This window comes from Carlito syrichta, unplaced genomic scaffold, assembly GCF_000164805.1.
Source record: "Carlito syrichta isolate Samal-C Ts95f unplaced genomic scaffold, Tarsius_syrichta-2.0.1 Scaffold92608, whole genome shotgun sequence".
Lineage (NCBI taxonomy): Eukaryota > Metazoa > Chordata > Mammalia > Primates > Tarsiidae > Carlito > Carlito syrichta.
In genome coordinates this window covers 393,745-419,358 of record NW_007036704.1, presented here as the reverse complement: position 1 = coordinate 419,358, position 25,614 = coordinate 393,745, and the positions used below count along the sequence as shown (strand labels likewise).

The following is a 25,614-nucleotide window of genomic DNA, read 5'->3' as shown; positions in this document are numbered from 1 at the left end:
TCAAGGCTGCGGTGGTCATGAGCATGCCACAACACTCCAACCTGGGCAACAGAGTGAGACTCCAACTCAAAAAAAAATTGTCTTTATTATTAATATAATAGTGTATATATAATAAGTTTAAGTAAATTAACTAAATTACACCTTTTGTTTTATGTACAGATTTAGCTCATACAAAATATTTTCTCTTTTCCACAGAAAACATATTAATTTAATGCTAATTCAAACCTTACCTTGCAAAAATAAAGTCCAAAAAAACTCTCACTCTGTTATCTGCTAGCTAAGTAATCCTGGGAAAGTTATTTCCAAGTTCATTTTCCTTGGGAGTACGCCATGGATAATAAAGATAAGGTTTTATGGCACCTAGCGTAGGATCTGGTTGGTATCAGGGGCTCCACACACAGAAGCCACCATCACCAACATCATCATCACCTTCTCTACCCTCCTGACAACTAAATCGATCAAAAGTGCTTTCCAGTCGGGCTCGATGGCTCAGCCTGTAATCCTGCGCCTTCGGAGGCTGAGGTGAGTGGATTGCCTGAGCCCGCGGGTTCGAGACCCGCCTGGGCAGTGAGACCTCATCTCTACAATAAATCAAAAAATCAGCCGGGCGTGGTAGCGCATGCCTGTAATTCCGGCTACTCAGAAGGCTGAGGCGGAAGGATCGCCGGAGCCCAGCAGGTCGAGGCTGCGCTGGCCGGGAGCGGCCACTGCACTCCAGTCTGGGCGACAGAGTGAGACTCCAACTCAATAAATAAATAAATAAATAAATAAAGTAAAAAGTGCCTTCCCTTCCCTCTCACGTGGGGATCTTCTAAGAGATCCGAGTATTCAGAAGTTAAGACCTTCAAATCCATCTAGACTGTAAGCTCGAAGAGCAGGAAATGGGTCTTATTCACCTGCCATATCCCTAGACCCTGCCGTGCCCGGCACATACCACATACTCAGTAAATGTCTGTGCAAAGGGACTTCAAGAAGTCAGCAACACCATCGTGCTAAAGACAAGAGCAAAGCAAGAACAATAAAAGAGTTGCTGTGATGCTCTTGTTTTGTTTTGTTTTGAGTTGGAGTCTCACTCTGTCGCCCAGGCTGGAGTGCCATGACACACTCACGGCCACTCCAGCATCAACCTGCTGGGCTCCAGCAATTCTTCAGCCTCAGCCCTTCAAGGAGCTGGAACTACAGGCACGCACTACCACACCTGGCTAATTTTTTGATTTACTGTAGAGACGAGGTCTCCCCAAGTTGCCCAGTCTCAAACCCTTGGGCTTAGGCAATCCACTAGCCTTGGCCTCCCAAAGTGCTGGGATGACAGGCTGAGCCACTGAGCCCAGCTGTGGTATTATTTTTTAATTGGCAACTGACAGGTGTTTAAAAAGAAGCAAGACTGCTGTCATGCAATAAAGCAGAACTTTGCGGTTTCTTTATATTTAGTTTATAGCTTACTTTTATTTTCACTTTTAATTTTATGGAATGGAAGGGGGCCATGATCCTTAACCCAAATTAGGACAAAGTTCAGCAGAGAGACTAACCTACTCTCTGATTTTAAGGGACAAATCTAAAGTTTCTCCTGAACACATATGATGCCACAGTGCTAAGTATAATCTAAAAATTCCATATTTCTTTAAATTGTGTCTTACCACCCCAAAAATATCTAGCTTAGTAACCTACAGAGTAATCATACCTAGAGACCAGTACGATTGGGAGCCCCATCTTCTCCCCAGCTGCCACTTCCACTGTTACTATTAACTGACACACCTAGATGACCTCTTTCTCTAAGTTTAAAAAAAAATACAGAAAGAAAAACTTCTTCTCCAGCTCTACTTCAATGATCCACCCAGATCTCTGAGAAAAGTTACTGGGGCTATCTCCATCTCCCGAAGAAGCCTAAGCTGTAAAGGAGGATAGCTGGAAAATGGGTCCCTCAACAAAACCAGGGCTCAGAATGCTCTCAGACTCACTATATTAACTTTAATTCATTTGTTGGAGGTGAATATTCTGTCTGTCCCATGGAGGTAAAAGCAGACCAACCGTTTACCTTCAAAACAAGGCACGGGGGGGACAGTTCCCTGAGCAAAAAATATGTTCTTTGAGTCACTTCAGAAAGAAACAGAAAAATTGAGCTTATCCAAACCTTGTGGTCATCCAGCTCAGAGGAGTTTTCTGAACAGGTTCGTTCATGAAACTTTTCACAAGTTTTGTCTTTAACCTGTTTCTCATCAAGTATGAACATTTGAGTTAAGCCAAAAATGTGGAGTTTAAGCTCCCTGACATGAAGCATAGCTCTTTGGAGTTCCACTCTTCAGACATGGAGGAACTTCACTCATTGACTCTTATTTGTGAAAATTGAGGAGGACTCCATAAAGATGTGAATTTTTTTTTTTTTTATTTGGAGTCTACTCCATTCCCCAGGCTGGAGTGAAGTGGCCGCTCCCGGCCACCTCAGCATCGACATGCTGGGCTCCACAGATCCTTCTGCCTCAGCCTTCCAAGTAGCTGGAACTACAGGTGTGCACTACCATGCCCGGCTAATTTTTTATGTATTGTAGAGACGAGGTCTTGCCAAGTTGCCCGGGTGGGTCTCAAACCTGTGGGCTCAGGCAATCCACTTGCCTTATCCTCCCAAGTGCTGGGATTACAAACTGAGTCACCGAGCCCAGCCAAGATGAGAACATTTAATACTGTTTTTTACGACATACCAAAGATATGATACATTATTAACCTTACACATATTGGTAGTTATTTACACATTTGTAGCTTTATTTTTTTTTAATACAGCGGTGCCATGTATATGTATACTTATTAAAAGAAATAATTCAAAGATATTCTATATGTTCAAAAATCTGAAAGCCTCAATATATACATCCATTTTAAGAGATGTCATCTATGTATTACTTTTCAAAGTTGAATTACAGTAGCAACGTGTCGTATAAGGTTCAACCGTGCTTCTGCCATTTTCTTGACTGTCCTGCTTGTCGTATGGTGATGCTAGCATTCACTTGATTAATGCCATCTTTTGAGCGGGCATCATACTTAAAATGTGTATACTTTTTTTTGGCATCCCAGTATATACAATTAGACCAGAATCAGTGGCAAACTATAGAGTATTTCTTTGAGAATCCTGGACTCCCTTCCTTCCCCCTTCTCTCCTTCTACCTCATAAAACACTAAGTTTTATATCAGCTTATTCCCCATACTCACAAGCATTTACATTTTTTGCAAGTTATCTTTCTAAAAGACAACCTAGTAATGTCCCTTTCTAAAAGTTTGAAAACATTATGCGGAGTTACCCAAACTGTCTCCATTCATAGCACTTCTAAACATCCCAGCAATTTTTTCACAGTGGCCGTAAACCAAAAGAAATGTCTAATCATTTTGTTTATTTAGTAGCTACGTTCAAACAACTTGGTAAGTATTTATGCTCTTACAACTTAATAAACATTTGAAAAAAATTCATATAAGTTGAAAGAAAAAAATGTTTTATTTCATTTTAACATAACCACAATCCCCTACTAATGGGATACATGTACCTGCTGGGCACTGCACAACTTCTCTTTGAATCAGATTGGCCACTGCCACCCTTAGTTCCTGTTCCATACCGATTATCACATGACACTTGCCTTTGACCATAGAAATCACCAAAAACCAGTTTCACAAACAGATGAAATTATTGTTAGGAATACAGGATAACCTAATACTTTAGTTCATTCAATGTCCAAATCTCACTATGTTCCCTCGAAAATTTAAAATATCCCTCAGTGCACTGGTGAGTTCATTGCAGCACCCCAGGGTGCCTCTGAGCAGTTTGGGAACAAAAGGGTTCGTGGCCCCCAATGCCACAAGAAAAAAATAAGATCTAAAATCACAGACTATTGCTGGGAGAGACATGAGATATATAAAGATATCCAAACAGAAAATACTGTTTGTCTCTGAGGGAAGTAACCAAGTAATTAGAACACAGGTAAGTGGGGGAGAAAAACTTACTTTTCACTGCAGAGCTTTTTATACCTTTTCTTTTTTCTTTTTCTTTTTTTTTTCAGATAGGATCTTGTGCTGTCACCTAGGCTGGAGTGCAGTGGCACAATCATAGCTCACTGCAGCCTCAAACTCTGACACCTCAGCCTCCTGAGTAGCTGGCAATTTTTTATTTTTATTTTTGTAGAGACAGGGTCTTGCTGTGTTGCCCAGGCCAGTCTCAAAGTCCTAGCCTCAAGCAATCCTCTCACCTCGACCGCTCAGACTACTGAGATTACAGGCATGTATCACCCCACTGGCTTAGATATTTTCCACTTTAAGCTTTGTCTGTGTGTTACATATTCAAAAATATTTTTTAAATCAAAAAGTCAAGAATTTAAATGGTTTTAAAAATTACCAATTTTTAAATGGTTTTCAAAATTACCAATAATTCCATTTGTTAGTAAATACAAATAATAACAGTAAAAGCTAAAGCTAAGATAATTTCTCTTGAATGAACATCAGAGTAATCTGGAAAAAGAGTGACCTGACTGTGGAGAGGCAGGGTGATGCTTAGGAGAGGGCAAGCCATTTGGCACTAGCCAGTGGCCTAAGCTTCCCTTAAAAGTCAATATCGACGGTTATAACCGAATGATTCAATGGTTTAAATGTCACTGTTGAGCCAATGGAAAAGAAATATTCACAATGTCATCAAGTCATGGGGAAAAAAGCCTCTATCCAAAATAAATCTATGTTTGTTCTGTGAAGGGGAAAAAGGAGCATCATAACTACATTTCAGTATCAGTGAAACAGTACTTTCTAGTCAAGAAACAGAAAAACTGCAAGAGTTCTGAGTTATCTTCCTCTCCATGAGGAGACAACCCCAATGTCCCTTGAAAAGAACGAGTCTGTGGCAGAGACTAGTAGCTGCCTCTTGATATCATTGTCCCTTTCTTTCGTAGTAAGAGACCCCAAATCTACACTGGTAGACTTTACTTTCCAGTGTCCTGGGCAAGTGAGGGGTGGCTATGTTGACCAAGTTCCGACAGAGAAGAGTGAACTGATTTGGGCTCTATAAAAAGTGACAAAAGGAAGCTGACTCTGCTGGGAGAGTAGACTTTTTTGCCCTTCCCCCATCCTCTTTCCTGCTTTCCAGAGCAGGTGATGGCTGGAATTCCAATAGCCGTTTAAGACTATGAAGTAACCATGAGGTTGGAAGTCACGGGTCGGGATAGAGGGTGAAGCAGAAACACGGGAATAGTCGAGATCTCTGATGAGTGTGAGGCCGCCATACTGCCTGCATCTACTGCTCCCCAGCATCCTTTCCATAAGAGAGAAACAAGTACCTAATTTGTTCAAAGTTACCAATACTTTAAGTTTCCTGTTACATAAGCCAGATATAATCATGATACAGCCCATCGCTGAAATTAATTCACAGGCCATGTCAACTTGAACACAGAACCAGGATCATTGTGGCAAGAGAAAAGTGTCTGCTCCTGTGAGATAAGGAGCACCAGCTGGGAGGGCTTTAAATTAAGGCTTGCAAAACCAAATTCCTACTGGGATGAAAGAGCTAACTTCACCCTTTGCACTCGGATGTCCCCTCTGAAAGGACATCATAAATCTAGCAACCCACTCGGATGCCCCAGGGGACAAAATGAGATTGCTTATGCAAGCACAAATTTTTCAAAAATGTATATTTCCTTGAAGTTTTCCGCTAAAAAATAATGAAAAACCTATGTCCCGTCTGAAATTTGCCAAGCTTCTGATCAATCAGTCAGGAAGTGGTTTTCAGGAATCACAAGTGCATCCTTCCACATCATCCTCGAACAACAGACTGGACAATAAATTACACATTATTAACACAGGAGGAAGAAAACAAGGCTGCACTGTCTGCTTGAATAGAAAAAGCCAGGCGGAAGACATTAAATAACTCACTATTGCACAGCATGTATCAATGAACCTGAAATGTGTGTCGGTGACTGCTTCTGTTACCACATGTTAGAAAAATATAAGATATAAAATTTTGATTTTTTTGTCTTAAATAGGTTCCTTAATGTCCCAAATTCCATTAAAAGCCAAATATCATTACAATAAAACAATTGGTTCCAACACTATACTATTTAATATGAAGTGATTCGTTTTTCACTTCGTTAAATAGCAGGCTAGTTGCTGGTAGGTGATCTGTGAGATGTCTCCGAGTGCAAAGGGTTAAATTTGTTAAAAACCTGGGTATAGAACTAATACAGTCCAAGTGGAATACTTCTGTGGGGCCGTGAGTTTTATATGCACCCTGTGGCTTTCGAGACTACAAAATGTGGAGTCAACACAGAGATCAGCTATGGGAAAAAGTCCTGCTGAAACAGAATGGTGGGTAGTACTCCCAAGGAACAATGGAAAGGGTTCATGCAGCAGGAAGCACAAAAGCTCAGTGCTTACTTTTGAATTGATTTTTTAAAGTTTTACTTGTCAATATCCTCTACAAACAAAGTAATTACTAGAAAAATCAAAACTCGGTCAGGCATGGTGACTCAAGCCTGTAATCCCAGCACTTTGGGAGGCTAAGGCAAGAGGATTGCTTGAGCTCAGGAGTTCAAGACCAGCCTGGGCAACTTGGTGAGACCTCATCTCTACAATAAATCAAAAAATAAGCCAGGCATGGTAGCACACACCTGTAGTTCTAGCTACTTGGAAGGCTGAGGCACAAGGATCGCCTAAGCCCAGCAGGTCGAGGCTGTGGTGGCCATGAGCATGCTACTGCATTCCAGAGTGAGACTCCAACTCAAAGAAAATAGAAAATCAAACCTCAAGGTCTTTTGAGGAAGAGACACAAAGGTTAAAAACCAACAGGTCAGTTAATGTTTTCATTCAACCAAGGAAAATAATAAAAATAACCATGTGAAGTCAAAATGGTTAGTTATTTCCATCTTCAAGAAGGTTACACTGATGTCATTGAATTCAGAAGAAATCATGTTATCTATGTTAGTGGAAGGGGACAGAAGGATAATAAACAAAGCATCAGAATGTATTCAACTGCCTAAGCTCTGGGGTTCATGGAAAACTGGTTTGGGTTTGATTGGCTGACATGGGTTATGGTCCAAAGGCAAGTTGAGAAGCGAGAAGGATTGGCCCGGGTAGAAAAACCAACTGCAGATAAACCTCCTACAGCAAACCATGAGCTGAGAAGCAGGAGAAGACAGTTAGGTCAGACTCAGCACTGGGTAACTAAGAATCTCAAACCAGAAGGAAGTCCAGCTCCATGATAGTTTTCAATGGCTTTATTCTTCAAATAATTAATGTATCTTTTCACTGCAATGATAACATGTTTATGGGACAAAGTGCAAATACAGATTAAAAAAAAGGAAATCAGAATCACTTCCATCTTGTCATGGGAAAGAACTACTATTAACAATTTGGAATATGTTGTTTCAGACTCTTCTAGTCTCCCAATTATAAGTGTGTACATGTGTATACATAAGTGTATGCATACATAAATATACACACATACATACACACACACCTATATGCACACATGGCTATATGTATATACATATGTAGATATGTATGTACATATATAGACATGTATGTGTATATACTTACATAAACATGCACACATGTATACACACACATGCATATGTATATGTATGTATAGATTTTTTTTTTTTTTTTTTTTTACCAAAATGAAATCAAACAATTTTAAAATTACTTTTCTTTTTTTTTTTTGAGTTGGAATCTCACTCTTTTGCCCAGGCTGGAGTGCAGTGGCATGCTCACAGCCACTGCAGCCTCAACTTTCTGGGCTCAGGCAATCCTTCCACCTCAACTTTCCCAGTAGTTGAAACTACAGGAGCAAGACACCATGCCTGGCTACTTTTTTGATTTATTGTAGGAACGAGGTCTCACCAAGTTGCCCAGGCTGGGCTCAGGCAATCCTCTCACCTCTGCCTCCCAAAGTGCTGGGATTATAGATGTGAGCCACCTCGCCTGGCTAAAATTTTTTACAATCAATAATCCAGGTAGTTAAGAACATAAATTTGCTTGGTCAAATAATATTATCAAGTCACTTTTTCTCCTGAAAAAGCCATATCAAAAATTTAATAAGGCCAAGTGCAGTGACTCAAGTCTATAATCCCAGCACTTTGGGAGGCCGAGGTGAGAGGACTGCCTAAGCTGTGGGTTCGTGACAAAACTGGGCAACATGATGAAACCTCGTCTCTTCTATAAATCAAAAAATTAGCTGGGCATGGTAGCATGCACCTGTAGTTCCAGCTACTTGGAAAACTGGGACAGAAGGATCGTCAGAGCCCAATAGGTCGACACTAGGGTGGCCACGAGCATGCCCCTACACTCCAGCCTGGGCAGCAGAGTGAAACTCCTACTCAAAAAAAAAAAAAAAAGAGGCTTAATAAGAACTGTATGCCAGGTACAGTGGTTCATGCCTGTAATCCCAACACTTTGGGAGGCCAAAGCAGGAGAATTGCTTGAATCCCAGAGTTCAAGACCAGCCTGAACAACACAGCAAGGCCTCATCTTTACCAAGAGAAAAAAAATTAGCCAAGTGTCACCACACCTGTAGTCCCAGCTACTGAGAAGGCTAAGTCTGAAAGATCACTTGAGCCCAGGAGGTCAAGGCTTCAGTGAGCCATGTTCATGACACTGCACTCCAGCCTAGGCAACAGAGTGAGTCTCCGACTCAAAAAAACTTAAAAAAGGAAAAGAAATATGACCAAAACAATACGATATATAAACCAGTAGTCATTGGCATTAAAAAAAAAAAAAAACTGGCTCTTCTAAATTAAAGAAATTTAGAAATCATTAAGCAAACACAATAGTAATAATTATTATAGGCAAGATCCACTGGTAGATGATAAAATTAGTAGGTAAAACTTTGAGGAGGAACAAGACATTAGCAGTCTCAAAGTATCACTCCAAAAAACACTTATTAATTATACTATAATTTTACAATGAAGAAACGCAGGAGACACTAACCTAATAAGTGATCAAGGTCAACATCACCAGTATGAAGGCATGTCAACATCACAATCCCCTTGACAGCATATGCTGAGAAGGGCACCTTACCCACGGTATTCTTGCCAAAATGCATAACTTCAGATTTTTCATGAGAAAACATTAGACAAACCCAAATTTAGGTATATTCTACAAAATAAGTGACAGGTATTCTTCAAGAGTATCAAAGAAAGACTGAAGAACTATGACAGACTGGAGAGGATTAGAGAGACATGTCAACTAAATACAATGTGGGATCTTGTGGGATCTTGAACTAGATCCTATAACAAAAGAGGAACATTAGCGGAAAAAACGATGACATCTGAATAAAGTCTGGAGTTTGGCTAATTTTAAAAAGAAAAGAAAAAAAAAACTGGCTCTTCAAAGTCAGCCAAAAAAAAAAAAAAAAAAATTCCAGAAGCAGAATCACAATTACTCTCTAGTCATGATTATGGCATAAAAGCACTAAACCCAACTAAGAGAGCTCAAAGTATCCTTCACTAGTTGGTAAAGGCAAAGTGGAGTCAGTCTCTCTATTTAAATGTGTGACATTCTTAAATTCTTATGTATGTATGTATGTATTTATTGAGTTGGAGTCTCATTCCATCCCCCAGGCTGGAGTGCAGTAGCACACTCACAGCCACCGCAGTCTCGACTTGCTGGGCTCTGGCGATCCTTCCACCTCAGCCTTCCAAGTAGCCAGAACTACAGCCACACGCTACCATGCCTGGCTAATTTTTTTATTTATTGTAGAGAAAAGGTCTCACCATGTTGCCCAAGCTGGTCTTGAACCCATGGGCTCAGGCAATCCTCTCACCTCAGCCTTCCAAAGTGCTGGGATTACAGGTGTGAGCCACCATGCCCGGCCTACCCATTCTTAAATTCTAGGGCAACAAACAACCCCAAGGCAAACATGGATACGAGCATGCACACACACGCACAAACAGAGAATCTGGGCATGCCATTGATAACTATTTACATTACCTAAAAAAATCTTGGAATTCCTCCTTTTTGGTAAGGCTCCACCAGATGCCCCTCTTACCTTCTGAAAAGAAAACAAGAGACCATTAACATGCAGCCTGCTGAATAAACAGTTTGGGGTGGAAGAGTACATCTTGGGGGGGTCCCCAGTTCTTATAAATGACCAAGAGGAAATATCCAACCTGGACAAGCAATTCCTCGATAAGCAGCAACCCGACTCAGGTCAACACAGGTAGTTGAAGGGCAATGCTACTGTCCCGCCTGACTATTTTCACCAAGTATAAGGGACACACTTCTGGAAAGGAAAGTAGAAACCAGAAACCAAGGTGAGGCAGATGGTGGAGCTTCAACCCAGCATGTGCTTGCTCCCAGAGTCCTGTCCTGAGGGTGAGAGGCTGAAGAAAGTGAAGCAGTCATTCTCTTGCTCGTCCAGTGGGTCCCCAGCGCTTGGCCCTGAGCATGCTCACAACTATTGTTGAAAGACTGAATAACTATCTATTAAATCACTGATATTCTGGTCACTCAATCTCCCAGACGCAGTGGCTCACACCTGCAATCCCAGCACTTCGGGAGAGGTGAGGATCACAAAAGGAGAGGATCACTTGAGCCTAGGAGTTCAAGACCAGCCTGGGCAATATAGTGAGAACTCATCCCTACAAAAATAATTTTTAAAAAAATCAGCCAGGCATGATGGCACAAACCTGTAATCCTAGCTACTCGGGAGGCTAAGGTGGAAGGATCACCTGAGTTCAGGAGGTAGAGGCTGCAGTGAGGCATGGTCATACTACTGCACTATAGCTTGGGTGACAGACCTCAACTCAAAAAGAAAACAAACACACACACACACACACACACACACACACACCCCTCAGTCCAGCCTCCCTAAACATTTTGGGAGCACCAATAGGTAGCTATGTTTTCCATCCTAAGTGTCCTGCTTTTACTAGCCATGATGGAAGTCCTCAGCAACAATGAAATAAACGCCCATCAGTGGCTATTCAAAAGAGGTCATGCATCTAATGCCCACACAAAACATTTTACTCTCAATTCGATAATAATCATTTTTGTTTCAAACAGCCAAAACCATATTTCCACATTATACGTTTTTTCAGTTACTAGAAAAAAAGCACGTTAGACCACAGCGTGTGGGTCCAGCCCCACGTCATTCCAGGCAGCCATGTTATTCCAGGCATCAAAGCTAGCTGCTCATTGTCTGCTTCTTGATTTGCCCTCCCATCAATCCTAAGTCTGGTTTCCCATGCTGTATTATCCGCCACTGACAGCTGACTCATCTTTGTGATTCTCACATCAAGATTTTATAGCTCCTTCTACAGGTTTGCAGATCACATCTTAGGAATCTGAATCATTGAACACTTTAGCTCAAAAACTTGTCCCTCCACATACTCCTACCAAATGCATGTCAAATCCTTCTCCTCTGTGGTCTCAGAGCCTCTGTCCTCTCCCTTCTACTTACCTGCCCCAAGAAAAGGTCATATAAAACCTGTTCCGAAGGCACACTTAGCAATCCTGGAGGACACGTGAAATCTCTCTGCAGAAGTTTATGGTGCCCTTTGAACTGTTCCGGTGTCCCACCACCCCCCCCACCCCGTATGATGTTGGAGGGAGAAAAAAGAAGAGGGACTCCATGAAGACCTGCAGGAAAACGAGTCTGTCCCTAATGGTGGGATTCACATCTCAGATTTGCATTAGGTTCATGTCCTTTAAGATTTAAAAAAAGGAAAAAAAAAAAGTAGGACTGTATTCTAAAGACCATCACCTCTGCTCCTGCATCAGCCAACAATAAAAATCAACAGGGTGTGAGAAACCAAAACTTCTCGGCCAGCAAATATGACTGTGCCTGTGTGCCAAGTTCTGTGCTGGAGCTCAGGGTGCAGAGTGAATGAAGACATGTTCCATCTTCTGAGGAGCTCAACAGCGTAGTTGAGGAACATATATGGAGTGCCAAAAAATGTAGACACATCTTAAGTATGACATTCTCTCAAAAGATGGCATTAATCAAACAAATGCAAGTGTCATCTTGCAACAGTCAGGACTGTCAAATAAAATGACAGAAGCATGGCTGAGTGAATGTCATACTACACATTGCTACTACAATTTAATTCGATTTCAAAGAGTAATACATAGATAACATCGCTTAAAATGTGTATACATTTTTTGGCACCCCACATGTAAACAAACAGCACAACAGATTCTGGTGAGCGCAAGAGAGGTTCAAAAAGAGGTACAATCCAGCCGGGCTCGGTGGCTCAGCCTGTAATCCCGCACCTTTGGGAGGCTGAGGTGAGTGGATTGCCTGAGTCTGCGGGTTCGAGACCCGCCTGGGCAACTTGGCGAGACCTCATCTCTACAATAAGTCAAAAATTAGCCGGGTGTGGTAACGCGCGCCTGTAGCTCCGGCTGCTTGGAAGGCTGAGGCGGAAGGATCGCCGGAGCCCAGCAGGTCTAGGCTGCAGTAGCCAGGAGCGGCCACTGCACTCCAGTCTGGGTGACAGAGTGAGACTCCAACTCAAAAAAAAAAAAAGAAAAAAAGAGGTACAATCATCCTATAAAGAGGAAATAATCAGTTCATCTGGGGGAGGAGGTGGAGGCAGAGTTGGTCAGTAAGAAGAACAGCAGTCCTGGCATATAGCAGCCACTCGTAACTATTCATTGGATGAATACATGGGTGGATGGATGTGTGGGTGGGCGGGTGGATGGATGGATGAATGGATGGATGGACATAAATGGATGGATGAATGGATGGATGGACATAAATGGATGGATGAATGGATGGGTATCCTGACCCCACAGAGTACAACAGGTAAAACAGAAGGGGGGTAGAAGTGAGCATCCCAGCAGACACAGAGACATGAAATCCCCGTGTGCTCCAGAAAGAAGCAGTTTGCTATGTCTGGAGCACAGAGCTGGGGAAAGAAGAGTGAGGGTTACAAAGCCTGCAGGGGTCAGAGCATGACCACCTTACAATCACATGCCAAAGAGTCTGGACTTCATCCTGCAGCACAGAGAGAAATGGCAGGGATTTAAGCATCAGTGCGCTACAGATGCACAGATATATATGCATCTGGAAGATCACTCTGGGAGCAGAGTGCAGACTGGGTGGGACTGAAGGTGGCAAGTTCGTAGAAAGATCAGTCAGGAAGCTACAGCATCAGTCTTTTTAAAGACTGAACACTCAGGCAAGAATAGCAGGGATGCAGAGAACAAGAGGGACCTCAGAGCTATTTGGGAAGCCCAGGCAACAAGATCCCACCAACAAGACACAGAAGGAAAGCAGAACCAAGGGCCATCTAGGTCTCTGGAAATCGAGAGGAGGGACCATTTTGAGAAAGGGAATAATTTGTTCAGTCTGGGCACACTGGACTTGAAGTACCTATGAGATGCTGGAATAGAAAAATCCAGATGGGAATCAGATGGTCAGATCTTCAGCTCTGAAGAGACAGTTTGGAAGTTATCAGTTTAGAAAGAGTAGTGAAACAAAGATAGGCATGGCAATGAAAAAGAAGAGCACCTGTCTGAAGAAGAAGATGGATGGGCAAATGGCATCCTAGGAAGTGCCCAAAACTAAGGACTGAACAAAGGAAGAGATGCTATTTAAAGAAACTGAGAAAGGGCAGGAGGAACCTAAGTTCCAGTGTCAAAGAAAGCAGGAGAGGACCAGTTCCAAAGGAAAACAGGCTCAGATTTCCAAACACTCAAAATGTATCAGCTGGGCTCGGTGGCTCAGCCTGTAATCCCGCACCTTTGGGAGGCTGAGGTGAGTGGATTGCCTAAGCCCGCGGGTTCAAGACCCACCTGGGCAGCGAGACCTTATCTCTACAATAAATCAAAAAATCAGCTGGGCGTGGTAGTGCATGCCTATAATTCCGGCTACTTGGAAGGTTGAGGCGGAAGGATCGCCGGAGCCCAGCAGGTCGAGGTTGTGGTGGCCGGGAGCGGCCACTGCACTGCAGTCTGGGCGACAGAGTGAGACTCCAACTCAAAAAAAAAAAAAAAAAAATGTATCCACCAAGTATGGCAACTAAGAGGTCACTGGCCATGCGGGCAGCTTTCCTGGATTAACAAGATCAATCAGGCTGCAATGCTGATCCTTAGTGGAAGATGTAGCAAAGACAATGAGAATAGAAAAATTATCAAAGCAGCTTACCTGGATGAATGTAATGACCTGAGAAGGACACAAGTTAGAAGGGTGGTTCTGTGGTTCTCTCTCTCTCCTTTTTTTTTTTGGGGGGGGGGGCTGGAGTCTCACTCCATACCCCAGGCTGGAGTGCAGTGGCATACGCACAACCACCCCAGCGTCCGGTGATCCTTCCACTTCAGCCTTCCAAGTAGTGGGAAATACCATACCCAGCTAATTTTTGATTTATTGTGGAGACGAGGTCTCGCCAAAGTTCCCAGGCTGGTCATGAACCCTCGGGCGCAGAGGCAATCCACTCACCTTGGCTTCCCAAAGTGCTGGGATTACAGGCTGAGTCACTGGTGTGTTCTCTTTTAAGGTGGGAGAAAACAAGCCAGAAGAGGAGGAAGGTGGAGCTATCGGAGAAGGTGGACTTAACGAAGAAGCAAGTTTCCCAAGGTAGGAGGAAACAGGACCCTGAGGACAGAGAAAATACAGCCTTCTGCTGAGATCAGAACAGCCTCTCAGGAGAGCAGGACAGGATACAGACTACAAGGTTTGCTGGACAATGAGACAGCCCGATGGAAGAGGGAGGCCAGAAAGCTAACGTGGTCCCGAGCCCAGGTTAGCATGGGACTAGCAGTCGTGCATGGAAGGAGAGGGTGATATAAATGGATCAGCTGGTTGGCGTCCTGGAGAAGAATTAAGGAGGCAAGATAAGTGCATAAGGGTCAGATAAGGGTACTGTGGGTTACAGAACATTTAAAGGAATGAATGGTGAGAAGTAGGTGAAACAAGTCACAGGTCTGGAGGGCTCCAGGTGGTAGAACAACCGATGGAAGCAGGAATAAATGAGTGAAGGAGCTAAAATGAGTGGAGCTTGTGGGCAGAGAGTGAAATGTTTAACTTAAATTTTAGAGGTAGAGCTAACTGTACAAAATTATTGGCATTCCACAGTTCTGCCGCTAACTTTGTGACCCTAGCAAGTCATTTTAAGTCTCTGAGCCTCAGTTTCTTTTTTTTTCTCCCTAGTTTCTTACTATCTCACCATTTTACACTATGGGACGAAGCAGCCTAACAGAAGTAGTACTTCTGTAAGTAGTACACTGTAAACCAAAAAATAGCAGGCTGTAATTAAATTACTTGAAAGCTAATCATTAAGTCTATGCTTTATCTGACTTGCTGGTCTTTCTTCCTCCCCTTCCCACTGTCCCACTGTCCAGTGTTGGGATCTCACCTTTTTAAGAACTTAAACAGATAACATATTAGGTAGGCTATCATAAGAGATAGATGAAATTAGCATTAGCATTGACTACTGAGAAGATCCAATATAGTTTAAAAGTTGAACAGTATTGCTTAAATATACAATCAACATTTAAAAATTAATAACAACTCCAAACACCATCAATAACTAAATGCATAAAAAAGGAAAGGTAACAGTAACATTAGTAACAAAAATTATAGTGCACTAAAAAAAACTAATAAAATACAAGTTCCTTTACAGAAAACTATAAAATATTACTAAATGACGTAAAATAAAACTGACCAGATGCGGTGGCTCACACCTGTAATCCCAGCACTTTGGAAAGCTGAGGCAGAAGGATCACTTGAGCCCAGAACTTCATGACCAGTCTGGGCAATGCAGTGAGACCTCATCTCTTCAAAAAAATTTGGCCGGGCTTAGTGGCTCAGCCTGTAATTCCAGCACTTTGGGAGGCCAAGGCAAGTGGACTGCCTGAGCCTGCAGATTCGAGACCAGCCCGGGCAACTTGGTGAGACCTCATCTCTACAATAAATAAAAAATTAGCCAGGTGTGGTAGTGCATGCCTGTAGGTCCAGCTCCTTGGAAGGCTTAGATGAAAGGATCGCCAGAGCCCAGCAGGTCAATATTGGGGTGGCCGCGAGTATGCGTGCCACTGCACTCCAGCCTGAGTGACAGAATGAGACTCCAACTCAAAAAAAAATTAAAAATTAAAAAAAATTAGCCAGGCATGGTGGCACATGCCTACAGTCCTAGCTACTCCAGAGGCTGAAGCAGAAGGATTAACTGAGCCCAGGAGGTTGAGGCTGCAGTGAACCATGCCATGATTGTGCCACTGAATTCCAGCCTGGGCAACAGAGACTCCAATTCAAAAAAAAAGAAAAAGAAAGCTGAATAAAGTGATATGCCATGTTAATGGCCATGTTAATGGCTATTCAATAATTTAATAAATATTTATGCAGCACCTACTATATTCTAGGCTCTGGCAAGTGCCAAAGACACAGCAGTGAACAAAACCAACAAAAGTCCATGCTCTCATGGATCTTTTTTTTTTTAATTTTTTTTAAATTTATTGCAGAGATGAGGCCTTGCCAAGTTGCCCAGGCGGGTCTCAAACCTGCAGGCTCAGGCAATTCACTCACCTCAGCCTCCCAAAGTGCTGGGATTACAGGCTGCCCTCATGGATCTTATACAATGATGTGGATTATAGGTTAATCTATAAATTGAATGTGATTGTGATCAAAATCTCAACAAGGTTTTTAAAACTAGAATTGATTCCAAGGTTTTTAAAACTAGAATTGAGGTCCCGGTTACTCGGAAGGCTGAGGCAGAAGGATCGCCTGAGCCCAGCAGATTGAGGCTGTGGTGGCCATGACCGTGCCATTGCACTCAGAGTGAGACACCAACTCAAAAAAAAAAAATGAGCGGGGGGGCAGTACATGAAAAGGGGAGTACCTCCAGATTCTTCTCTTTTGGATAGAGTCCAAAAACAATGTTTTTGCTTGTTTGTTTTGAGTCGGATTCTCACTCACCCAGGCTGGAGAGCGGTGGCATGCTCACAGTCACCGCAGCCTCAACCTGCTGGGCTCCAGGGATCCTTCCACCTCAGCCTTCCAAGTAGCTGGAACTACAGGCATGCGCCATCATGCCTGGCTAATTTTTTGATTTATTATAGTGATGAGGTCTGGTGACGTTGCCCAGGCTGGTCTCGAACCTGTGGGCTCAGGTAATCCTCTCACCTCAGCCTCCCAAAGTGCTGAGATTGTAGGTATGAACCACTACGCCTGGCCTTAAAGAGAAAAACTCTTCACAGAATTAAAGTAACAGTATGATAGCATTTATCTACATTTTAAAAACATATAAAGTCATATTATATATTGCTCATGAATACACATTTGTTAGTAAGATGTAACAACATGCATGACAATGAGAAACAAATTCACAGCAGTGGTTACTTCAGAGGAAGAAGGGAACAAAAGGAACTTGAACTTTTAGAAAAATGCTATTTCTCTAAATTCTCTATTGTTTCTAAAAATAAAAAAAACAAAATGAAGAATCTGAAGCAAAAACATCCATAAGTTTTTTGGATCCATACATGTCTCTGGCATTATTTCCTGTACTTTTCTGTATTTTTTAACTTAATTTTTTTTCCAATCAATCCACATCTTCGGAAAAACACCAGAGGTTTAGAAGAAGAAAAAGAAAACCGGTTAAAATAAGGTTTGGGCAAATCTCTGAATTTTGCAAAAAGGGCTGTTTTTGTTTGCCATCATCAAAAAGGATCAGCGGTCATGTGGGCACAGTATAACCTCCATGTGATAAAGCACACTAAGACAATGTCAAAGGAAAGACATCAGGGCCAGCCCTCCGAAAGTGTATCTCACCTCTCGCACATGTCTTTTCAGGAGCATGTACACGCTCTGTCCAGTTTTTCGAAAATGTCTTTCAACATGTTCCCTTCCAAAGGCCAAAAATGTGTTCATGCATACATAGAGTCCACCTTCAGAACTCTAGAAGAAAAAGACAAAGCACATTAGCCAAGGCCACCTAGTCAAGTAGTCAGATACAGAAAAAGGGAAGGGGAAAATGGCACACAATGAAGACAAAGCCTGGCAAAGGGCCACCGTGGCTCCTGCCACCATCATCAACAACCCCCCAACAGTCCCACAGACACCCACGGTGGAAGTTCCGCCCCAGCCCTGGCATCCAGGTGCTCCTGGACAACTGAGCGCTCCATCCACCAAATGCTGCCTGCATTCACAGTCAGGTGAGATCCTCAGAGGCCCCAGGAAATAACATGCTTGTCTGACTCTCCAAAATGGGATAAGGGAAGAGAGGAATAGAGGAAAGTTGGCAAGGGACCGATCCTACTGATCCTATATATATATATATATATTTTTTTTTTTATTTTTTTTTTTTTTTTTTTTTAATTGGAGTCTCACTCTTGTCGCCCAGGCTGGAGTGCAGTGGCACGCTCATGGTCACTGCAGTCTCGACCTGCTGGGCTTAAGCTATCCTTCCACCTCAGCCTTCCAAGTAGCCAGAACCACAGATGCACACCACCACACCCAGTTAGTTTTTGTGATTTATTTAGAAACAAAGTCTCACCAAATTGGCCAGGTTGGTCTCAAACCCCTGGGGTCAGGCAATCCTCTCACCTGGGCCTCCCATAGTGCTGAGATTATAGGCTGAGTCACCGCGCCCAGCCCATTGTAATATTTTATCATTGTTTTCCCTCATTCATTGGTGCACATCTCCAGGAACATAAAGTTTTTGGTGCTTTTAGCAGGCCAGGGTTCTTCAAAGATATTGTTCCCTTTCTTTGATGACACATACTTGACAGTATCCATTAATACATTATAACAATTTAATAAATAAATACAGGTTGTGACCAAATGTGCTGGCTCACGCTTGTAATCCTAGCACTTTGGGAGGCAGAGACAGGAAGATTCCTTGAGGCCAGGAGTTCAAGACCAGCCTGGGCAGCACAGAAAGACCCCATCTTTACAAAAAAAAAAATTTTTTTTCAAAATGTGCATATTGTTTACTTGAAGCAGCAGTCCAGGATTGTGAAGTACAATGCACATTTTAAGAATGAGACTTTCTAGGCCAGGTGCAATGGCTAAGCCTGTAAACCCAGCACTTTGGGAGACCGAAATCAGATGACTGCCTGAGCCCACAGGTTTGAGAACAGCCTGGGCAACTTGGTAAGACCTCATCTCTACAATAAAAAAAAATCAAAAAAATAATTAGCCGGGCATGGTAGCATGCACCTGTAGTTCCAGCTTCTTGGAATGCTAAGACAAAAGGATCGTCAGTGCCCAGCAGGTCGATGCCAGGGTGGCCGTGAGCGTGCCACTGCACTCCAGCCTGGGCAAGGGAGTGAGACTCCAACTCAAAAAAAAAAAAAGACAGACTTTCTTTTCATGGTCAAGCACCAGCATCACGCACACAGCATCAGTTTATTTAATAAATTCCCCCATGGGATCCGTTCCTGGATGAAGACCCACTTGAATATGACCACCTTGCTGGCTTCACCACTTTTAATTCTAGTCCGTTTGATTGTACATCAAAGCCTTCCTCTACTTCGGGAAGGCTTTATAGTGCTTTGCTCAGCAGCCAGTCATGTTAGTATCTGGCTACTTACTAAGTGTAAAAAAATAAAAGGCCATTTCTCCATTTTGCAGGCAAGAAGGCAAGAGTGGCACAGGCCTGTTTATTGTTCCATACAGCACAGGTCGATGCTCTGGGCGAAGGGCACTGGGGAGCTAGGACAACACCAAGGAGAAGGCTCTTTATAAAGACAACCCTGTGTGTTGGGCTGTCAGGAACGGGGTCTGGGGGCTGCTTATGGTCTGTCCGATCAAAACTTAGTAAACTCAGGTAAAGAGTTAAAAAATCTCAGTATGAAAGATCTTCTAACACATTTGAAACCAAATTATTTGTTCTTAAAAACACACCAGTAAGTGTCACAAAGTTTTCTTTCCAACTTACTACTAAAAAACACTTATGCCAGGCACGGTGGCGCACGTCTATAATGCCAGCACTTTGGGAGGCAGAGGCAAGAGAATTGCCTGAGCCCAGGGGTTTGAGACCAGCCTGGGCAAATTGGCGAGACCTCATCTCTACAATAAATAAAAAAAATTAGCCAGGCATGGTGGCGCACACTTGTAGTTCCAGCTACTTGGTGGATCACAGCAGGAGGATCTTTTGAGCCCAGAAATTCAAGGCAGCAGTGAGCTATCATTGCACCACTGTACTCCAATCTGGACAACAGAGCAAAACTTGTCTCAAATACATACATACATACATACATCTATCTATATACATACATACAGGTTGAGTATCTCTAATACGAAAATTAAAAATCCAAAATGCTCCAATGAGCTTTTTTTTTTTTTAGTATCATGTCAGTACTCAAAAAGCTTTAAATTCTGGAGCATTTCAGATTTCAGATATTTGGATTAAGGATGCTAAACTGGTAAGTGTAATGCAAATATTCCAAAATTTTAAAAAATCCAAATCTGAAACACTTCTTGCACCAAGCATTTCAGGTAAGGAATACCCAACCTGCCATAACAGTAGATAAATAATAAAAAACAGAGTCCTATAATAGTCATAGCCATATAATATTGCATGTCTGATATGTACTGGGTGCTTTACATATTTTTTTTTAAGTGAGAAAGCAGGATTTATTGAGAGGACAGAAAAGCTTCCACAGTGGAGAGGATACATATGTTATTATTATTTTTTTTTTCTGAGTTGGAGTCTCACTCGGTCACCCAGACTGGAGTGCAGCAGCCGCTCCTGGCCACCGCAGCCTCGCCTGCTGGGCTCCACCTCAGCCTTCCGAGTAGCCAGAATTACAGGCATGCGCTACCATGCCCAGCTGATTTTTTTTTGATTTATTGTAGAGATGAGGTCTCACTGCCCAGGTGGGTCTCGAACCCGCGGGTTCAGGCAATTCACTCACCTCAGCCTCCCAAAGGCGTGGGATTATAGGCTGAGCCACTGAGCCCGGCACATATGTTATTTTTAACGCTAACAACTGCATGCTGCTTATTATTATTTCCATTTTATAGTTTTTTAAAAAGAACTAAGGGTGGCTAGGTGTGGTGGCTTACGCCTATAATCCCAGGACTATGGGAGGCCAAAGCAAGAGGATCACTTGAGTCCAGGAGTTCAAGACTGGCAACACAGTCAGATCTCATCTCTACAAAAAAATCAAAAAATTAGCCTGGTGTGGTGGTGCATGCCTGTAGTCCCGGCTACACGGGTGGCTGAGGTGGGAGAATCTCCTGAGCCCAGAAGGTCAAGGTTACTATAAGCTGTGAGTGTGTCACTGTATTCCAGCCTAGGTGACAGACTGAGACCCCAACTCAAAAAAAAAATTGAATATTGAAATTCTCCAACATTCTATCTGTGGTTTATAAACCAGGATATAGAGAAGTCCTATCACAATGTGGACATTTAATAGCATTAACTGAAATATGTGCCTCTTACTATAGCATATACATTGCAATGTGCAAAGTAAATAAATAAATAAAAGATATAACTCACAAAGAAAGAACTAAAATGGTCCCTATTTGCTAATGACACTATAGTCCACACAGAAAAGCCTAAGGGATCTGCACGCTAGTAAGATGAATAAATGAAATTAGCAAGATCATAGGGATACAGGTTAATAGACAGACGTCAACTGCAATTTTATATACTAAAAACAAACACTTGCAAATGAAATTTTAAAAACTAGACTACAAAACTCCATCCAAACAAACCATAATTATAATATATAGCTTGTGCTTCTGGATAACCTTTTTTCTCCTTTAAATGAGATCATTTGAATAAAATTAGAAAGGTCCGTCAACCAGATCCAATACATTACATTCATTTAATAGATTAGGTAAGTATTTTCAACAGTTTTTTACATAAACATCTTCTTTGGCACAGAACTCTTAAGGAAAAAGTATTGCATCACTGTAACAGTCAATTACTCATAAAGCTCATTAAATTCAGCATCATATATTGTGATAAAAAATAATAATAGCAGTTTCATTCTCTTCCAATAAAATGTAATTCAGTCAAAGAATTCAAACCAGAAGATTTGCTCAGGGAAATATGGGATTTGTAGTGGAGGTCTTACATTGTCACCAACTAGCTCCATGGCCTAAGGCAAACTGTCGTGTGAGTCTCTGGACCCCAGTGTTCTCTGTAAACATAGCTGTAGCAATAATTCCCACTTGAAATTTGCATGAAATTTAAGGAGGATGAATGACACTTTTCCTGTGCCACAAGGCATTACATAAATGTTGATTATTATTTATCATGGGTTAAGTATCATTATCCTATTATCTCAGTCATTTTATAACTGGGGAAAACAAGCACAAGGAAGAATAAGCGAGTCTCACAGTCACACAGGCTGGGGGTCACAAATATTAATATGCCAGAAAAAAAAAAATTAGGCAACTGATGGAAGAGCCAAGCAATTAGCAAACAAAAGAAGAAAAACGTTCAAGGGAATATTTTTCTTTAGAAAAATGCAGGATTGCTCTCTAATGCTAGCGCTTGTAGTTCCTTAAATAATCATAAAATCTTTGCAAATTTCATCATCCAAAGGAGATTTCTAGAAATTTAATATACCAAACATTCATTCTCATATCTGGAGTTGCTTGGTAATGTCACAAAGTCCACAATCAATGAGAAAGATTATTGGACTCAGAGAGGAATGGCCACATAGGAAAGCATTCTAATGTAGGCATCTTCTGATGGACAGAGCTGGGTCTGTGAAGCAATGCATGCCCCTCCTCAATGGCAATGCTAAGATGGAGGGACTGCCCAACAGACTTGCCAGTAGTTTTAAAAATGTAGGACAGGCCAGGTGTAGTGGTTCACAGCTGTAATCCCAGCACTTTGAGAGGCCAAGGCGGGAGAACCGCTTGAGCCCTGGGGTTCAAGACCAGCCTGGGCAGCATAGTGAGATCTCATCTCTAAAAAAAATCAAAAAATTAGCCAGGTATGGTGGTGCACATCTGTAGTCCCAGCTACTCAAGAGACTGAAGCAGAGGTATTGCACCTGAGCCCAGGATGCTGCACTCCAGCCTGGGGACAGACTCGAAAAAAGAAAAAATTCAGGAAAAATCCCTTTAAACTTATCACATACAGAAAAAACACCCCATGTTAATGATTTATGCTTTCTTTTCTCTTGCTTTATTAATGTCTAAATATTGGTCCTATGATACACTTTATTTTACATACAAAGTCAGCACTCCATGGCATGAGCTCGAAGAACTTCTTTCAATCCTGATGACAAGTCTATTCTGATAAATCTCTCCTAATTCCTTTGTGACCAAAGCTCAGAGAATGGTATATTGGCTGGGATCAAACTAAGCTAATCGACTTACAGTTTTGAACCCTCAACCTCATCCTCCCATTAACCAGCCACTTCCCCGTGAAAGCATGGTAAAAGCACTTGAGGACCAAAGTGCAGCCAAGAAATCAGGCAGGTTAAAAACGATACCAGCAAACAGTGAGATGCAGCTGGAAGAATCAGAGAGCAGAAAACAAATAATACTTTTTAAAAGTAATAGTGTTAGAGTGCTCTATTAACTCAGGGTTAATTTTTCCAAAAATAGCTGGGCTCGCAGAAGCTCACGCCTGTAATCCCAGCACTCTGAGAGGCCAAGACAGGAGGACTGCTCGAGCCCAGGAGTTCAAGACCAGCCTAGGCAACACAGTGAGACCTTGTCTCAACAACAACAAAAATCTATGGTGGCACATGCCCATAGTCCCAGCTACTCTAGAGGCTGAGATAGAAGGATCACTTAAGCCCAGGAGGTGGAGGCTGCGGTGAGCTGTGATCATGCAACTGCACTCCAGCTGAGTGACAGAGTGAGCGCCAGACTCAAAATAATAATAATAATTTTTGTAATGGTAGCATAAGAATAGAGACTCCATAACACTACAAGAAAGGGATTGGCAGTAGCGGGACACTGTGGGGGGAAGGAGTTAAGACAGTGGGTAGAGATACGGGAACCAGATGGACACATAACATCAGTAAGGGTACCTGATCCTAAGCCAGGCAAAATAAGGACCCATGGGAGACCCAAATTTCACCTGTATGTTGATAACATATGTACCTAATCCTAACTTGCACCCCACATCTTTAAAATAAAATAAAAATTTTAAAAATAGAAGAGATCCTAGAAATACACTCATTCTAAGACAATTGCTTAATACATGTCAAACCACAGGAAACCCAAAAATAGAGGAAAGCATCACTAATAAAAGTTACGGGGACAATTAACATCAGCATAGAAGAAAATTAATCTAGATCCACATTTCACACCAAAAACTGTCATAAGGTCCAGAGAGAGCCAAGAAATAAGCAATTGCAAAACTAGAAAGAACAGAATAACACATTTATCCCACTTGTGAACAGGAAAGTAATTTCTGGCAGAGAAAATAAGGGCTATCAACAGAGGTGACATAGTTGAGTAGAAAAATGTAAACACTAATGAATGAGTTTTACCCACAAATTGTAATGAAACAAATAGAAAACAACAGAATTGGGAAAGATATAGCATATAATGAATAAAAGCTTGTGTCCAGACTGTGCAAAAACTGATAAAATTACAAGATGTCAACATTCAAGTTCAAATTAATAAGAATTTTGTAAAAGACCATTTGGTTTTAAATGTGAGAAAATATTAAAATCAAATCATTACATCCTCACAAACCTCCTGAAGTAAGCATATTAAAACAATCTCAAGGCAAAGGTACATGCCTCATTAACCAGCAAAAACTATTAAAACTGCACAGGCTGAGGCCAGAGAAAACCTGTCTATCCCCTCCAACAATGTGAATCTGTTCAGTCCTTCTAGAGAATGGTAAAACCGTGACCTTTTGATATGGTATTTCCCCTTTGGATACAGATGTCAGGAACCCAAAAGAAAGAGAAAAAAAAAACTGATTTGTACAAAAACTATTCACAGATGCACTATTATGTATAGTAGGAGATACTGTGGCATGTAAACACAACAAAACACTGTGACATTAGTTAGCATGACAAATGGGTGAATTGTGTGTAATGTGTACAGAAAATGTGGTGTACAGAGCTGTGTATAATGTGAACAGAAATGTGTACAGAAAAACAGTCTTAATGGAAAAAGAACGCAGTCGATGACCAGTGGGGGAGGGGAGAGGGGCGGGAAGTCTGTGCGGTGACAAAGGCCTGAAGTGAAACTGGAATGTGAACAAGGGCTTTGTATTTATTTAAGTGCCTGATTTTCAGGCCCACAGCCTCGCCTCCCACTACACTCTTGCTCGGTCTAGAGTGCTTGCTTCTCCAGCTATTGTCATGAAGGATGAGGTGGTTTGGTTTGGTTTTTTGCTTCATTTCTATTCATTAAAGAAAGATACATGGTCCCACTGTACATGACTCTTCACAGCTCGTACCAGATGTGGACTTACTCACATATGTGAGTTCCACAACCCCCAAACAGGTCTATGTCCTGGGCAAACAGATCCCAGGTTGCAAGGTCAAGTTGCTACGGAAACCTCTAAACACTGCTGCTCGCAGTGTGGGTTCTCACCTCCTGGACGGGTCGGCCAACACACTTTAGGTCTAGGGTTAAAATGCACTCTGCCTGAGACTAAGAGTGCCACAGCGCCAGGAAAGCCGCACCCAAAGGACCTTCAGTACACAGGATCAGGCCTGCAGCCTTCAGAGCAGCCCATATCAATACTAGTTACAAATGTCAACGCCTGCCAGACTTCAGGG

At 42.1% G+C, this 25,614-nt stretch overlaps 1 protein-coding gene across 1 annotated transcript in view; it reads right to left on the bottom strand.

Moving 5' to 3' along the window:
* Positions 1 to 17,843, bottom strand: part of USP13 (ubiquitin specific peptidase 13 (isopeptidase T-3)) — a 102,099-nt gene extending 84,256 nt beyond the window's left edge. Inside the window, exons 1-2 of the mRNA XM_008060529.2 lie at positions 17,720 to 17,843; positions 9,943 to 10,003 (exon numbers count right to left, since the gene is read on the bottom strand). Of these exons, the coding sequence (XP_008058720.1) occupies positions 9,943 to 10,003; positions 17,720 to 17,818 (160 nt within the window). The 5' untranslated portion in view covers positions 17,819 to 17,843. The remainder of the gene's footprint in view (positions 1 to 9,942; positions 10,004 to 17,719) is intronic.
* Positions 17,844 to 25,614: the final 7,771 nt, after the last annotated feature.